Genomic DNA, 18,014 nt, shown 5'->3' on the forward strand with positions numbered 1-18,014 from the left:
ACGGGCCTTGCTCTCTTAAGGGTCGGTTGTTGGCACTTCCTCCTCTCATCACTCCTAGCGTGATGTTGGTTGTTGGAGTTCACATGATTGGGTAACTGGCCTTTTAAATTGGGTAGAAAAATTGGGGTAAAATTAGAAATAAATAATTTGTCAAATGATATCCAACCACGCTGTTATTGGGCAGGTTTATCAGGCTGACATAATTAGAAGGGGTGTTCATATATCATTCAGCGGACACCCTGCACCTCTGGACGATGAGACTGGTAGGCTTCCATCATGAATGAACTTATGATGGTGAAATACTGCCGTAGATAATCTGCTACAAATACAAAACATTTCTTCAGTAGAAAAAGTCATTTATTGGGTTTCAGTTATTGCCATTTCAGTAAACCGTAGTTTAGCCATTTCCTTAATCAGATTGATGAATTACTCCAGGACAATCTCTGATAGTCAGGTGAGAGCCGTCTTTGGAAAATACTGCAGAAGTCTTCTTTTTGAGGAAATCTAGAAGAGGATTAAAAATGGTCCATGAAAAAAAATGGTGCAAGCGGTCCAGTCAAGAAGCAAGAAATATGACTTTCCAACAACTTCCGAGGGAATTCCAGTCTAAACCTAGCATTCCCAATTCTGCATATTACTCTCACTACATTACCCAGCATGCATTAGTCAAATACACCTTATAGTCAATGAGAGGTCAAGCACCTATCCTGACTGGTTTATAGGGTTAGCCAGAAATGGGTGGCATAGACTACATCGAACCTGGGCCGTGTCTAGCAATATGCAGCATGTGCTGTATGTGTAAATGTGAAGTCTTCAAAGTTAGACCTCAAAAATGCTAATTCAGTCCTACCGTCTTTCACGAAGCTCCTGGTCGATGTCCTGGAGGGATTTGCCTTTGGTCTCTGGTAGCAGGAAATGGATGAAAACAGCCGCTGCCGCTGCGATCACGCCATAAATAAAAAAGGTTCCAGAAAGGCCGATCACATCTGAGAACAAAGGAGTGACCGGTGTTATCACCTCACCCTACAAACAGCAGCACCACCACCACCGCCTTCAAAACCTCGACATGCGTACACACCTATCACACTGAGGAAGGAGAAGGACACGATCAGGTTGGCCATCCAGTTGAAGCAGTTGGTGAAGGCAAAGGCTCTTCCCCTCAGCTCCTCTGGGAAGATCTCACTGAGGATGAGCCAGGTCACTGTAAACCACACAGATATTCCTCAGATGACAAGACCAAGTATCTGCGTGTAGAATTTCCAGAATACACTCTTATAGTATCTGAATCTCCTCTTGGTGGCGTAATAGAGCACCATTTAGAAGCGAAGCAGATCAGCTTCAGCTCACAATGAGAGCTAGCCAGGCTAAAGTACAGCTTCCAAACATGGTGGAGGTAGTTTCACACACTGCTACTGTAACCTACAACGTACACCATATGTCCAAATGTTTGTTCACACCCCTTCTAATAAATTCACTCAGCTACTTTAAGCTGCACCCATTGCTGACACAGACGTGCAAATGCACACACAGCTTGTCTAGTCCCTGTAGAGAAGAAGTACTGCCAATAGAATAAGTCTCTCTGGAGCAGATCAACATCATGACCCTATTGGCTCCATGCTGCCTAATAATGCCAGGCGTGGGCTAGAGGGGTATAAAGCCCCCCAGCATTGAGGAGCTGTGGAGCAGTGGAAGAGCTGTGTTCTCTGGAATGATGGTGATGGAGCTCCATCTATCATCCAACATCCTGACCTCACTAACGCTCTTGTTACTAAATGCAATCAAATCCTCACAGCAATGCGCCTCCAAAATCTAGTAGAAAGTCTTCTTCCCTGGACAGTAGAGTTTACCGTTACTCAAACAAAAGCAGGAGAAAATCTGAAGAAACAATGAATGAGCAGGTGTCCCAATACTTTTGTCCATAGAGTGTACATTTAAAAAAGCTCATTGTGCAATTTTTCATTCAGCATTTTTCAATCTGGTGTTCTGAGAAGCAAAAATTCCACTTACTTGGTCCAAAGCCCACAGAGAAGGCACCGACCACCGACATCATGCAGATCAGGATGAGTCCGTTAGACCACCCCAGAGCTGTGGGCGTGTCCGAACGTCCAGCATCAGTGGTACAGTTGCTCATCTTCATCAGTTCCATGGGGTTTCCATGGACTAGTGTGGTGCTATTGGGGTGAGGCTCGGAGCTACAGTGTCTTGTGGCGTCGAACAGAGAGTTCCTGCTCAAGAACCCGATCAGAATCAATCCCACAGCCATCACCGAGCAACCGCTGATCAGCAGTGGCCTCCTCCCAGCCTTGTCTGCACAGAGCATTGCCCCTGAGGTTGCGACGACCTTAATGACCCCAAGTCCGACTGAGGCCAGAACAGCCGAAGCGTAGTTCCTAAATCCTACAGACTGGAAGATGGTGGAGGCGTAGAAGAGCACGTTCGGCTGACCCGTGAACTGCTGGAAGAGCATGAGCCCGAGTCCGATCACCGTCCTTGTGCGCATGTTGTCTTTGCGCTGAAAAAGATGCAGGACAGTGAATCGTGTGTGGTCCTTCAGAACCTGGCTCGAAGGTCCTTCTTCAGCACGGTCACTGTGGCTCTGATTGTCTGGTATGTGTTGGACCAGAACCCCGTTCTCCGACGGAAGAACCCAAACAGAAACCAGCTGCGCGAGGCACAGCACAATGGCAAACCCAAACATGTACCTCCATCCTTCCAGAGCACCAGACAACATGTAGTTGACCGCATACGCCAGCAGGATCCCAACGGTGACACCAGCCTCATACAGGGTGACCGTCAGGCCTCTGCGGTGCGAGGGGACCATCTCAGACACGAAGATGCAGCAGGACATGGAGGATATGCACATGGCGAAGCCTACAGAGAGCCGACCAACAACTAGCATCAGGAAGGAGTTGCTAAAGCTGAGGATCAGGCTCCCTCCAAGGATCAGGAGGTTGCTGAGCAAGATGGAGGTCCTCCTGCCGCGACGATCAATCAGCCAGCCGCCCACCATGGACGCTAAGACCGCCCCAATCAGAAGAGCGCTGACCACGGCCTCCTGCTGGACACAGGTCAGGTGGAAATGGGCTTGGAGCTGCAACAGGGCTCCGGAGATGATCCCCAGCTCATAGCCGAACACCAGGCCGCCGAGTGTGGACACCGCAGTGGGAAGCACCAGATGAGGGCAGCCTGGGAACAGAGAGGTGGTAAAGTCAGCCCTGCCTCTGGAATAGTCCACTACCGTCCTGCGGAGCTCTCGTCTAACCTCTCACACCTGACTCTGACTGTAGAAGCTTCCACAGACCTGGTTTGTCAGATTAGCTATTAGCCTTTAGCTCCTAACGCAGTGCTTTCTTCTTTATCCCATTAACTATATGGACAAAAGTATTGGGACACCTGCTCATTTATTGTTTCTTAAGAGTTGATCCTGTTTTTGCTGCAGTAACTGTCTCTACTGTCCAGAGAAGAAGACTTTCTACTAGATTTTGGAGGAGGAGCATTGCTATAAGTATTTGATTGCATTCAGCAGCAGGAGCATCGTTAGTGAGATCAGGATGTTGAATCATCACTATCCCACCTCATCACCCCAACAAAGTGCTGGATGGAGCTCCTCCACCATCATTCCAGAGAACACAGCTCTTCCACTGCTCCACAGCTCCTCAATGCTGGGGGGCTTTATACCCCTCTAGCCCACCCCTGGCATTATTAGGCAGCATGGAGCCAATAGGGTCATGATGTTGATCTGCTCCAGAGTGTCCTATTGTATTGGCAGTACTTCTTCTCTACAGGGACTAGACAAGCTGTGTGTGTGCATTTGCACATCTGCGTCAGCAAAAGGTATCTAAAAGTATCTGAAGGAATTCATTAGAAAGAGTGTCCACAAACTTTTGGACATACGGTGTATCTAGCTTTTGTTTGAGTGTATGACAGATATTGAGTCGAATAAATGGGCGGTGTTCGAAACTGCAGCCTCTTTTCACTGATCATCAGTGTTTGGATCTTTAGGTTAGGCTAAGGTTAGATCAGGCGCAAGTGCTGCATTCAGCCTCCAAACATGGTGGAGGTAGTTTCATACACTCATACTCATAGGTCGGCATTTCCCAGTGCGGCGTTCCTACAAGCAGAAGTCCGCAAAATCCCAAATAAACAGCAGCTTACCCATTTTCTTCTGCTTTCTGGAACTTCAAAGCTGCACCATGGTTCTCTAACATGCAACCCGTGCGTGTCGTCCTGGCGGCCTGCAAGACAAGCACAGCTGTAGAACCAGATCTCACGTAAAATGTGTGTGTGTGTGTGTGTGTCTGTCTACACCTTACCCCAAACTGCTCTGAAGCCCCTCTCCAGCTCGAAGGATGGTCACTGCAGACCCGTAGTCATGGCAACCGCCTTGTTGATGCTCGTCGTTTGTGATAAACCCCTCTCGAGGCTGCCAGCCCATGGCCTAATTACCCATAAATAAACCTCAGCAGCCCGGGCTCGGCCTGTGCCCCTCTCCAGATCCCCTCCACGGCACAGCTGCTGAGCTGCTGAGCTGCAACTTCTGGCACTGATTTATTTGGTAGAATCTTAATTTAATACAAACATTCATCAATAAATCAGCAATAAATCATCAGTAAATCAGAGTATCAGTATCAGTGCTACACTCCACAAACTAGCTTCTGAGGTCACATCCAGCTTCAAGATCTGGACCTTTAGCCAGAAGCTGCTGAAGAACTGGTCTGTCAGCCTGTGGCACTGATGCCTGCCAGGTGGAGTAGTGCTGGTCTATCTCTTAGCTGATCTCCAGCTTGCAGACATGTTCATGTGAGCCAGAAGAAAATCACAGTAGCTTAACTGTGATTAAATAACTTAAATAGTAGTGATTACTCGGGATAATTAGCTAAATGTAAGTGATCTGAATAAACTAATCAGGCACCACTAGCCAGCTTCTGAGTGGTCCACAAAGCCCCTCTCCACAGCTCAGTATTTCAACTTTGTCTAGAAGTAAGTATATATTATATATTATATATATATAATTTTTTTTTAGCATGTTATTGTTTTATTACCTCGTTTTAAGACATCCCTCAGTGTTCCTGAGCCTTTTCTCCCCATTAAAAGTCTCTACAGCTCGACTAAGAAGTCTTCGCTACGTGGCAGAAACTCCAAAAACTGTTAGTTTCGTTTCCCACCTCTATTCAGACAGGCCACGCCCTCTCATTGGGATGGTCTGCAGAGGACTGGCCAGTTCTAGCAGCGGAGGGCGGGGCTTGTCAGAATACGGGTGGGGAAAATCGCGTTAGCTCTTCTTAGAGAGCGAATTAACCAGATAATAGAAAGTAATAATAAACTAATAAAAATAATTAACAAGTGATTTAGATACTGTGGTTCGCTGCCAAAATGTATTAAAAACTGCAGCTATATTTATATATCTCGACGTTTTAATTACGTTTTTTAGAGACATTTTCCACATAAATGTATTTTAAGCTATTATATACATTATATACTTTTTAGGTCGTTTTGTGGTTTGTTTGTTTTGTTTATTTGGATACATAAATACATTATTGAACAAACTGAACATATTTTAGTATGAAAAATTACTTCGTGCAAGTTTGTGAGGTGTCTTTTATTTTGAAAAGCAGCCTTAATTTGGGGCGTTTCACTCCCTCAAATATTAAACAGTACGGATTTCGATAGAAGGTTAATATATAGAGAGTTAAAATAATTCCCTCAATTTAATAAAATGATCTCTTAATAAAAAAATAATTTCTCAATTTAATAAATACTTAAACATATTAAAACATTATTAAACATTTCCCTCGATGTTATAAATCATTTACTCAATTTAATAAATGTCGTCTGTTTAAGTATAGCCTCCCCTCTGAAGTGAGGGAACAATTTATTAATTTTGAAGATTGATTTATTACATTGAAATATAATTTTATCTTTAATTTTATCTTTAATTTTAATCTAATACTACTACTACTACTTTATGGGCTCGGTAGGACATAACGAGTAATCATCATAAAAACTAATCCAGAAATAGATGCGACGAAACAGGACTTTTATTTTGACACTAGCAGCGGCTGATACCGGTCCTCGCTGGAGCTGAAGCGAGCATGGCGAGCATGGAGGCGGCCGGTGGGAGCCCTGCAGCGCTGCCGTGTTTACACTCAGCGCGGATCATCAAGCAGGGCGCAGAGGCCCGGGTGTACCGCAGCAGGTTTTTAGGAAGGTCCACCATCATTAAGGAGAGGTTCCCGAAGCGGTACCGACACCCGACCCTGGACGAGAAGCTGACACGGCGCAGAACCGCACAGGAGGTCCGGTCCATCCTGCGCTGCAGGAAAGCGGGTCAGTACCGACCAGTACGGGCTCACTTACTTAGCCACGTGTTCAGTCACGTGTTCAGTGGGGTCTCTAGACAGCGGTTCAGTAGGTCAGGCGGTCAGTGCAGAATGTCCAGGCTGGTTGGAGCTGTCCGATGAGCAGACCATGGCATGGCACAGAGCTAGAAGACCCGGTCAGGTTGCACTACTGTCAGCCAAGACCAGAAAGCTGAGGCTGCAGTGGCTCAGCAGAGGCTCTCCAACACTGGACAGCTGAAGGCTGGAGACAGGTAGCCTGGCCTGAGGATCATTATATAGATGGTAGAGTCCAAATTTGGCACCAATGGCACACCAATTAGACTCCTTGAGGATTGGTGCTGACCATGTGCATCCCTTCATGACCACAGTTCACCAGCTGCTTCCAGCACGGTGATGCACCCTGTCCCGAAGCAGGCGTCTCTCAGACGTCTCCAAGGCTGGGTAAAGTGAATATTCGCTGATGAATGAATACCCTGCCTCTTCTGTGCTGTCTCCTTCTCTGCAGGTATCAACACTCCAGTCGTTTTCTTTGTTGACTACACCACCAACTGCATTTTCCTGGAGGAGATCACCAACTCCATCACCGTGAGGGAGCACGTTGCATCGGCTCAAGCGTCGGGGCAAAGCGTAGAGTCGCTCCATAGCCTCGCTGACCGGATCGGACAGATCCTGGCGAAGATGCATGATGAAGACGTGGTCCACGGAGACCTGACCACCTCCAACATGCTGCTGGTGAACGAAGATGACGGAAAACAAGGCAAGCTGGTCCTAATCGACTTCGGCTTGAGCTACATCTCTGCCCTGCCTGAGGACAAGGGAGTGGACATGTACGTCCTGGAGAAGGCTTTCCTCAGCACTCACCCGAATACCGAGGTTCTGTTCGAGAGACTTCTGAAGAGCTACACCGCTGCCTCCAAGAAGGCTCCAGCTGTCATTAAAAAACTGGACGAAGTCAGACTTAGAGGGCGTAAGAGATCGATGGTTGGATAAGATCTGTAATAAAGCAGATTTGAGTTCAATTAGCGCTAACGATGTTACGATACCAAACCTTGCTGTACTGGTTTCTACTGGTCTGATATTTCTTCTTTTAAAAATGACTTAAAATAAGCTGTTTTTTATTGAGATGAACATCTGAGAGTAGGAGGATATCATACTTCAACTACTCAACCACTCTGCTGCCACTTTACCAGAGTGTGAGAATAGACTTGTTACAGGATTAGATTGGATTAATCCCATTTTCCCAGCCAGAAGGTTCTCCTGATATTGGCTCTCATACCCATCCATACTGATGTGCCTTTCTAGTTAGCACCAATATCACCTCTAGGTTGCTCACATGACTTTTTTTCTTTATGTAAATAAAAGTTTTTTAAAGGTTGGTTGTAGATGTTGTGTTTTAAACAGTGCAGGTTGTGGGGATGGTCTACACAACAATCAATCAATAAATCAAATCTAACTCAATTAAAGAGCTGAAACTGTACTATAATTAAAGTATGGTACTGTACCCCAATCTAACTCAATTAAAGAGCTGAAACTGTACTGTAGTGAAAGTATGGTACCGTATCTCAATCTAACTCAATTAAAGAGCTGAAACTGTACTATAGTGAAAGTATGGTACTGTATCCCAATCTAACTCAATTAAAGAGCTGAAACTGTACTATAGTGAAAGTATGGTACTGTGTCCTAATCTAACTCAATTAAAGAGCTGAAACTGTACTATAGTGAAAGTATGGTGCTGTATCTCGATCTAACTCAATTAAAGAGCTGAAACTGTACTATAGTGAAAGTATGGTACCGTATCCCAATCTAACTCAATTAAAGAGCTGAAACTGTACTATAGTGAAAGTGTGGTACCGTATCCCAATCTAACTCAATTAAAGAGCTGAAACTGTACTATAGTGAAAGTATGGTACCGTATCTCAATCTAACTCAATTAAAGAGCTGAAACTGTACTATAGTGAAAGTATGGTACCGTATCCCAATCTAACTCAATTAAAGAGCTGAAACTGTACTGTAGTGAAAGTATGGTACCGTATCTCAATCTAACTCAATTAAAGAGCTGAAACTGTACTATAGTGAAAGTATGGTACTGTATCCTGATCTAACTCAATTAAAGAGCTGAAACTGTACTATAGTGAAAGTATGGTACCGTATCCCAATCTAACTCAATTAAAGAGCTGAAACTGTACTATAGTGAAAGTATGGTACCGTATCCCAATCTAACTCAATTAAAGAGCTGAAGCTGTACTATAGTGAAAGTATGGTACCGTATCTCAATCTAACTCAATTAAAGAGCTGAAACTGTACTATAGTGAAAGTATGGTACCGTATCCCAATCTAACTCAATTAAAGAGCTGAAACTGTACTGTAGTGAAAGTATGGTACCGTATCCCAATCTAACTCAATTAAAGAGCTGAAACTGTACTATAGTGAAAGTATGGTACCGTATCTCAATCTAACCCAATTAAAAGAGCTGAAACTGTACTATAGTGAAAGTATGGTACCGTATCCCAATCTAACTCAATTAAAGAGCTGAAACTGTACTATAGTGAAAGTATGGTACCGTATCTCAATCTAACCCAATTAAAAGAGCTGAAACTGTACTATAGTGAAAGTATGGTACTGTGTCCCAATCTAACTCAATTAAAGAGCTGAAACTGTACTATAGTGAAAGTATGGTACTGTATCCCAATCTAACAGAGCAGAAACTGTTGTATAGTATAATATATGATATAAGAGTATTATGATATTTAAACAGTTCAGATTGTTGTCGTTTCTAAGGGTTAACTATTTTCCACCCCTGCAAATCATTAACGAATATGAGAAGGGAAGTTCTCAGGAGCAGAGTGACGTCATCTGATTTACAGCCAGGTTCAAAGCTAAGCTGGCGAGACTGAAGGACAGCAGTGAAGAATGAAGTTTGACCCCGGAGGAACCGCCGAGAGCTCCTACTGTTCTCCTGAGACTGCTCAGCATGGCAGGAGCCAGATGGACAGTTCAGCGGCTGTGTGCTTTCACACTCTTACTTCATTACAGCTTCATACTCTTCATCTGCATCCATCCTGCAGGTAAGAGGACTCTTCTACTCGTTGGCTTTACACTGAAACAGCGTCCAGCATTAATAACTCACTGCCAAAAGGTCAAAAGGTCAACTTTGAGCAGAGAAACTAAGTAAATATAGGACAATAAATAATAGAATTGATAATTCATTTTAGAAGTGTTTGAGCATGATTAGTGGTTAAAACTCCGGACTATTGAGGGCAGGACTGTGGGTTCGATACTCGGTCTCAGAAAGCTGACACTGTTGGGCTTACTACTGTTCTACAACTTCCCTCATAGGCGGGGTAAACTGTAAAAGACTGAGGAGGGCACGGTCACTAAACAGTGGTGAAAATAAACGAACTCTTATAATTCAGTTCAGTTCTATACTGTTTGTAGCAGACCAGCTTTCCCACCTAAACACATCAAAATATCCATGCCCAAATACTTATGACCAGTGAAAAGAGGCTGCTGTGTAAAACACTGTCCATTTATTTTAGACCAAAAAGTAGAACAGCAGATCCCAGCCCAATCAAACCCAACTAGATTCTGTTACCATCACATCTACAGTACACTCCTGACTGACCCACCATCACATCTACAGTACACTCCTGACTGACCCACCATCACATCTACAGTACACCCCTGACTGACCCACCATCACATCTACAGCACACTCCTGACTGTCCCACCATCACATCTACAGTACACCCCTGACTGACCCACCATCACATCTACAGCACACTCCTGACCCACAATCACATCTACAGTACACTCCTGACCACCATCACATCTACAGTACACTCCTGACTGACCCACCATCACATCTACAGTACACCCCTGACCCACCATCACATCTACAGTACACTCCTGACTGACCCACCATCACATCTACAGTACACTCCTGACCCACCATCACATCTACAGTACACTCCTGACTGACCCACCATCACATCTACAGTACACCCCTGACCCACCATCACATCTACAGCACACTCTTGACTGACCCACCATCACATCTACAGTACACCCCTGACCCACCATCACATCTACAGTACACTCCTGACCCACCATCACATCTACAGTACACTCCTGACTGACCCACCATCACATCTACAGTACACTCCTGACCACCATCACATCTACAGTACACTCCTGACCCACCATCATATCTACAGAACACTCATGACCAACCATCACATCTACAGTACACTCCTGACCCTCCATCACATCTACAGTACACTCCTGACTGACCCACCATCACATCTACAGTACACTCCTGACCGACCATCACATCTACAGAACACTCCTGACTGACCCACCATCACATCTACAGTACACTCCTGACCCACCATCACATCTACAGTACACTCCTGACTGACCCACCATCACATCTACAGTACACTCCTGACCCACCATCACATCTACAGTACACTCCTGACCCACCATCACATCTACAGTACACTCCTGACTGACCCACCATCACATCTACAGTACACCCCTGACTGACCCACCATCACATCTACAGTACACCCCTGACTGACCCACCATCACATCTACAGCACACTCCTGACCCACAATCACATCTACAGTACACTCCTGACCACCATCACATCTACAGTACACTCCTGACTGACCCACCATCACATCTACAGTACACCCCTGACCCACCATCACATCTACAGTACACTCCTGACTGACCCACCATCACATCTACAGTACACTCCTGACCCACCATCACATCTACAGTACACTCCTGACTGACCCACCATCACATCTACAGTACACCCCTGACCCACCATCACATCTACAGCACACTCTTGACTGACCCACCATCACATCTACAGTACACCCCTGACCCACCATCACATCTACAGTACACTCCTGACCCACCATCACATCTACAGTACACTCCTGACTGACCCACCATCACATCTACAGTACACTCCTGACCACCATCACATCTACAGTACACTCCTGACCCACCATCATATCTACAGAACACTCATGACCAACCATCACATCTACAGTACACTCCTGACCCTCCATCACATCTACAGTACACTCCTGACTGACCCACCATCACATCTACAGTACACTCCTGACCCACCATCACATCTACAGTACACTCCTGACCCACCATCACATCTACAGTACACTCCTGACCCACCATCACATCTACCCTTCTGATACATTTGTGTCCAAAACAGCAGCTGGAAGGTCTGTTTACTCTGGGGGTCTTAGTTACAGTAGCAGTGTGTGAAACTACCTCCACCATGTTTGGAAGCTGTACTTTAGCCTGGATAGCTCTCACTGTGAGCTGAAGCTGATCTGCCTCTGAACGGCGCTCTATTACGCCACCAAGAGGAGTTTCAAATAAAACAGGAGTGAATTCTGGGACTTCCACACCCGCTGTTATGGTAGAGAAACAGGAGTACGGTCTTCAGGGGGCTCTGGAGAAGAATCTGAGTGTGGTTTGCTGTTCTGGCTGTAACCACATGGGTTTCTTCATTCCCAGGAGCCGCCCTGCACAGCTCTGTAGAAACCCAGCACAGCTTAGTTGGCCCCCCAGTGACTCTGGGCTGCAGTTACACTCTTCCCAGTGCGAATGTAGAAAACATCGACGTGTGGTGGAAAGTCTCCAAGAATGGGATCACCGAGACGTTGTTTGCCAGTCAGAACGACGTCATTACCAAACACACCAAAGGATTTGAGGTAGACGAGGCCTGGCTGCTGAAGGGAAACGCATCTCTACAGCTAGTCAACACGACCATCAGCGATGAGGGGGTTTACTCATGTGGAGTCATCATACAGCCTGACCAGTACGACCGCACCGTCCACCTCAAACTGTCAGGTGAGGTCCTGCTTGAACGTCTACAGTCCTAGAAGGCCTTAAAAAGCCAGGATTCCAGACTACGCAATTTAGGGACAGCTTAAGCTTGCAGAGTTACATCAGGGTTTGTTCTAGATAATGAACAGTGTACTACTGCTAATACTAATACTAATAATACTGTATTATATAATAATAAATACAAGACAAATCTGCAATATATGCCCTTTAATATTCATGATTTGTATAAGTGGCACTACAGCAGTCTTGGTTGAATCAGCCACGCCCTCCTCCGTCCTCACCGTTCGTCTCCTGCTCTTGTCCGGTGCAGCTCGGCCTCTGGTTGCCCTGCCTGATCTCCTCACAGTAATAAGAGGGGAGGAGAAAACCCTGCGGTGTGACATCACACACTTCTACCCCGAGCAGCTGAAAGTGACCTGGAAGACTCGAGGAGGCACAGAGTCGGCCTCGTGGGACGTGTGCACGGGGATTCCGGTTCCCAACGGTGACGGGACATTTAACGTGAGCAGCCGCATCACTGTGACAGGAGAGCGACTACAGGGGGACACGGCTGTGTACGAGTGTCAGATCGAGCACAGGTCTTTCCCCGAGGCGTATCGCAAAAATACCACAGTGAGAGTTCAAGGTGAGGGTTCCTTAATCTCCTTCAGCTGCTTTTCCTTTGACCTGTCCCGTCCACTTTAACCCTTTAACCCCTAAAAATGACCCTCCACCATGTTTAACAGTAGAGAAGAATCCCCTAATTGAGCTTTTCTTAGAGTGACCCCTACATTAGAGCAAGTCAGAAATCCCATTTGTAAACATCCATGAAGCTGTACACCACCAGGGTACATAGACAATATGGCCAAATGTTTGTGGACACCCCTTCTAATGAATGCATTCTGCTACTTTAAGTTGCACTGTTCTCTCTGGAATGATGGTGGTGGAGCTCCATCCAGTACTTTTGGGATGAGTTGGGGAGATGGGAATGATGAGGTGGGGTGGTGATCATCACGGCAACATCCTGACCTCACTAATTGAATCCTAGTAGAAAGTCTTCTTCTCTGGACAGTAAAAAAAAGACATTACTCCAGCAAAAGCAGGATCAACTCTTTTAATAGCCTTGAATCAATGAATGAGCAGGTGTCCCAATACTTTTGTCAATATATTGTAGATCATCTCTGGGGTCATTTCAGACGATTAGGACAGAGGAAGTGTACAGAATGTTAAGAATACTACAGGGTGACCGGGTGCAGGTGTTTTCCATTGGTTATTTTGGGGTAATGTGGGAATATAGGTCATTTTCAGTTCCGATAACAGTACACACCCCGGCCTACCGAACAAGGCCTGGGCAAACGATCCAGGATATAATAGAGAATAGACTTATAGATTACTTATTAAAGATCTCGGGGCTGTAATAGTTACTTATAGCTTATTTAGATGATTCAAAAAAATAGAAATTTATAAAAGAATCCAGATTCTGAGTGTTTAGGTTGGGAGGTGCACCTCCACCTCCTATACCTCCTTCCAAGGGTCAATGAAAGACTGTAGGGGGCTCAGTTCTCCATTTCCATTCACCCCAGCCCCAGTTTAACACTCATTTACACTATTTTCTGATTCTACATTGGCATTATTGATAACCCTATACTGTAATAGAGAGTTATTTGGCTTTAGCTTTAGCTATGTGCTAACTGTCTTCTGCCCTTTCAGGTCCAGCGCAGCCCTATAACACTGCGGCCCTAATAGCTGGAACAGTTATAGCCAGTGTTTTCCTCACGGTTTTGACCACCGGAGGAGCAGTGGTCCTTTACAGGCATTTTCAAACAGGTAGGGGTCTCTGTTAAGGGTCCGTTTTGCCTGATCTGCAGCTCATGGTCTCAGTGAGTAGCATGGAGCTCCTCAGATAAGCACAAATCAGGGAAAGCAGAGAGGACGTAGCTGTGGTCAGGACCTGCCGTCCACTTCCTGGTCATCACTTCTGCTTTGCTATTTCGGCTGGGTTTCTGTTCCCCTTCATACAAACGCCGAACGCTCAGGCTCAGGAAGATCTGACACATGTCCGTTTCTAATTTCTATATTGCTGCTGTCCAATGAAAAACACGTATCTCCATTTTCGTTTTTAGTTTTCTCCATGGTTTGAGTGTAAATACTTCTGAATGAATGGACCAATAGAAATGCTCGAAATTACTTGGAATAAACTTGTATTTTACATTGACTTCCTTTCAGAGTTCAAAGCATTTTTGCCTTCTACTATAAAGTCATCATTTTGGAGATACATGGTTTTAATTGCAGCGACAATATATTTACCAAGACAATGTATTTTACTATACAGCTAGCATGTTAGCTTGTGGCTAGTATATGCATTTCACTCAGCTATACAGCTAGCATGTTAGCTTGTGGCTAGTATGCATTTAGTTCAGCTATAAGTCCCGCCTTTCAACAAAAAAGAGCCAATCAGCTTGCTGGTTACGCTGCGAGAGGTGGGGGGTTGATGATATTGAGGTGCTAGTTGAGACAATCACCATGAGCACACATGCCCTGAGCGGTGGGCAGCCATTGCTGCGGCACCCGGGGAGCAGAGAAGGTGAAGGGCCTTGCTCAGGGGCCCAACAGTGGCACGTTGCCGAGCCCGGGTATCGAACCCACAACCTTGTCATCAATAGCCCGGAGCTCTGCCCCACCGCTGCCCCATGCCCCAGTCTTGTGTGACTGATTGGCTGCGATGCAAGGATGGCCACCAAGCAAACAGCCTAGCCTTTAAGGACCTTGGTTTTTAGCTAGCCCGCTGGCTGGAGTGTGATCATGTGGTTAGAGGTGTTAGATCAAGACACTCCACTTTTCTACTTTTCTAAAAATGGCTGTTAAACGCTTTAATAAACCCCGAGCAGGAACACTGACACACAGCCGTCTGTCCTTTTCAGTGCCTCATTCTGTCTCTGAAATAATCCAACCCGACATTATCTACGCCAACACGCCGACCAGACTCAGCTGCGTTATCAAAGGAGTCCGACCCAAACACCTCCGAGTCCAGTGGTACAGAAGGCCAGCAGGGAACATGAGAAGCTGTGAGGAAGAGGAAGCCCTGTCCAGCACCTCTGAGAACGACTCTTTAACCGGGCTGGAAAACCTGCACGGTGAAATGCAGCTACAGTCAGACGGGAGGGTCCACACTTCTACTGTTACGCTTACACTGACCATAGACGACGACAACCGGGGGTACTGCTGTGTAGTTCACTGTCGCGGAGAGAAAATAACAAGGGAGGCGGCGGTCAGCGTCAAAGGTCTGTACCTGATTCTGTAAAACACCTTAATTAGCTTGAATGAATCAGTATTTACAGTAACATCAATCAAATAATTCAATTATAATGTATTCATGTATAAGTAATTACACACAAGTGGCTGCAGATAATGGTATTAAATTATTCTAAACTACAGAAATAAATAATAACAATAACAATAATAGTATGTTATTATTTTTGTTTAAAATATATTATATTTCAAAACTGAATAACTTCTTCCCAGATAATCTTGACATATTGAACCAAGCCTGTAATAATATCTGTAGTTTTAGTTTAGAATACATAATTCCATCATTTTATCATCATTGTAAGAGATTCTTAACTTTTAAGGCAACATAACTTCAGTACCAATCTCCCTACAGTCAAACCGGGCCTCCTACAAATATCAAGCCAGCCTCAAATACCCCAGCTGGGTCAGCCTCTGGTTCTGTGCTGTCGGGCTGAGAAGTTTTACCCTGGTGATATTCGTCTGGAGTGGCACGGGCAGGGCAAAGAGCTGGGACAGTCTGCCACCCAGTTCGGGCCGTTCTCAGACCACGAGAAACTCTACAGCCTGTGGAGTAAGACTGAGCTAACCGTGGCTAATGTGGATATCGGAACCGTCTGCACCTGCAGAGTCTACCACAGCAGCTTCCCAGCACCGTTCTATAAGGACGTCAAGTACCACATCAGCACGGACGGTAAGGCGTAAAAAATTGTTAATTGAATTGAAATCAAGAATTGAATCGATCCATTTTTGAAAGATGTATGTTTAGCGTCTTTACAATGAGAAACAAAAAGAGAAATATGAACTCAAGGTGAAGTAAATGGAAAAAAGGAAAAATCAAATTCTGAATATTTTAAAACATATTACAATTAATGCTCTATTTTTAAATTCTGCTCAAATACTGTGGTTCAGGTCGACCCCCAAACATGGCCTGTTTTCAATTATATAAAAATAATTGTATAACATGAAATGCTAAAAAGACGTTTTAATAACAGTAATATTCAGAATGTCTCATATTAGAAAAGTGATGTCATTTAAATACAATATATATGTAATTACTAATATTACTATATATTACTTATATTATTAGTAATTTAATTACTTGCTGTAACAGAAATACTTAAAATATTGAATTAAACATTTGAGATGCTTTTTGGTGTCTAGCTTGTTATTGTCATTACAAGAAACAAACAGAGAAATATGAACTCAAGGTGAAGTAAATGTTAGCTAGCTGGCGCAAACAGGAAAGAGGAGTGAAAAAAATGGACAAATCTATTTCTGAATTTTAAAACATATTACAATTAATGCTCTATTTTAAAATTCTGCTCAAATACTGTCGTTCAGGTCGACCCCCGAACATGACCTGTTTTCAATTCTAAAAAAATATTTATATTAAAAAATATATAAAAATCATATATATATGTATAACATGAAATGGTAAAAAGACGTTTTAATAACAGTAATATTCAGAATGTCTCATATTAGAAAAGTGATGTAATTTAAATAATATATATATATAGACAATTAGTAATATTACTATATATTATCTATTTATATTATTAGTAATTTAATTACGTTTTGCTGAAACAGAAATACTTAAAATATTAAATTAAACATTTGAGATGCTTTTTGGTGTCTAGCTTAAGATATATGTATTATATATATTTTGTTATTGTCATTACAAGAAACAAACAGAGAAATATGAACTCAAGGTGAAGTAAATGTTAGCTAGCTGGCGCAAACAGGAAAGAGGAGTGCAAAAAAAAGGAAAAATCAATTTCTGAATATTTTAAAACATATTACAATTAATGCTCTATTTTTAAATTCTGCTCAAATACTGTCGTTCAGGTCGACCCCCGAACGTGGCCTTCATCCAGTGTGACCCTCCACAGCCTCAGCTAGGAACAGAATGTACGCTGAACCTGTGTGTGAAGGATTTCTGCCCGGATCCCGTCACAGTAACCTGGTTTAAGGATGGAGAAAAGATCTCTGACGGCGTCTTCGATTCTCCTGCTAGCCTTAACCTCAACGGCCTTTACTCCATGTGGACCTTCCTCAAACTGACCCCCTCCAAACAGGACCTCAGCTCGGTGTTCAGATGCGTGGTGGAGCACAGCGCTCAGATGGAGGCAGAGGAAAGACAGTTCTCTATGATGAAGGAGTGAGATGTTTCTGAAAACCCTCAAACCCTCAAACTCTCAAAAAACCCATGTTCTGGTTCTTCACTCAGGTGATCAGGTAATGCTGATGGTCCTCCAGCACCTGGTCCGATTTACAGAAGTGACCAACTGAACATCAGAATGTAACAAACCGTATTTTTAATGATTTCGTTTTTGTTAATAAAAGTCGTTGACAGCGTCGCGGCCTCACAGTCGTCTGTAGGTCAGTGTGTGTGAGGGATGTTCAGCACTGTGCAAAAGTCAGGGCACCCATTATTATTATTATCATTTCATTTCCAGTCCAAACAGACAGTAAAAACGTAAGCTACTCATTTATAGAAACCTCAACAGCTAAGTCTGATC

The 18,014-nt window shown here is 44.2% G+C and overlaps 2 protein-coding genes and 1 gene segment (V, D, J or C); 2 read left to right on the forward strand and 1 right to left on the reverse strand.

The window, feature by feature from the left end:
• Nucleotides 1–335: 335 nt before the first annotated feature.
• On the reverse strand, nt 336–5,190 carry slc2a10 (solute carrier family 2 member 10). Of its 2 annotated transcripts, none has more exons than XM_072665886.1 (7): nt 5,043–5,190; nt 4,314–4,543; nt 4,156–4,235; nt 2,008–3,186; nt 1,079–1,201; nt 851–986; nt 336–504 (listed from the first exon to the last, which is right to left on the reverse strand). In XM_072665886.1, exons 3-7 carry the CDS (start codon nt 4,157–4,159, stop codon nt 414–416), a joined length of 1,533 nt encoding a protein of 510 aa, XP_072521987.1. In that variant the 5' UTR covers nt 4,160–4,235; nt 4,314–4,543; nt 5,043–5,190; the 3' UTR covers nt 336–413. The 2 variants fall into 2 exon arrangements, with proteins under 2 accessions (XP_072521987.1, XP_072521986.1); XM_072665885.1 differs by having other exon boundaries at nt 4,314–4,562.
• Nucleotides 5,191–6,075: 885 nt separating this feature from the next.
• On the forward strand, nt 6,076–7,716 carry tp53rk (TP53 regulating kinase). Its single transcript, XM_072665888.1, has 2 exons — nt 6,076–6,327; nt 6,847–7,716. Exons 1-2 carry the CDS (start codon nt 6,093–6,095, stop codon nt 7,329–7,331), a joined length of 720 nt encoding a protein of 239 aa, XP_072521989.1. The 5' UTR covers nt 6,076–6,092; the 3' UTR covers nt 7,332–7,716.
• Nucleotides 7,717–12,061: 4,345 nt separating this feature from the next.
• Nucleotides 12,062–17,657, forward strand: LOC140543387 (Ig gamma-1 chain C region secreted form-like). The segment is given in 6 exon segments: nt 12,062–12,231; nt 12,539–12,853; nt 13,918–14,034; nt 15,129–15,488; nt 15,869–16,186; nt 17,341–17,657. Coding segments are annotated over 3 exon segments (861 nt in total).
• The last annotated feature ends 357 nt before the right edge of the window (nt 17,658–18,014 follow it).

This window comes from Salminus brasiliensis, chromosome 21 (assembly GCF_030463535.1).
Source record: "Salminus brasiliensis chromosome 21, fSalBra1.hap2, whole genome shotgun sequence".
NCBI lineage: Eukaryota > Metazoa > Chordata > Actinopteri > Characiformes > Bryconidae > Salminus > Salminus brasiliensis.

What these genes read in the sequence shown, in the direction of transcription:
- slc2a10 (XM_072665886.1), bottom strand. An exon ending in CTCTGTGGGCTTTGGACCAA is followed by an intron (nt 1,202 to 2,007) that starts GTAAGTGGAATT and finishes TGTGGTTTACAG; the next exon opens with TGACCTGGCTCATCCTCAGT. An exon ending in CTCCTTCCTCAGTGTGATAG is followed by an intron (nt 987 to 1,078) that starts GTGTGTACGCAT and finishes CTTTGTTCTCAG; the next exon opens with ATGTGATCGGCCTTTCTGGA.
- tp53rk (XM_072665888.1), top strand. Translation starts at nt 6,093, where the DNA reads ATGGCGAGCATGGAGGCGGCCGGTGGGAGCCCTGCAGCGCTGCCGTGT. An exon ending in CCTGCGCTGCAGGAAAGCGG is followed by an intron (nt 6,328 to 6,846) that starts GTCAGTACCGAC and finishes CCTTCTCTGCAG; the next exon opens with GTATCAACACTCCAGTCGTT.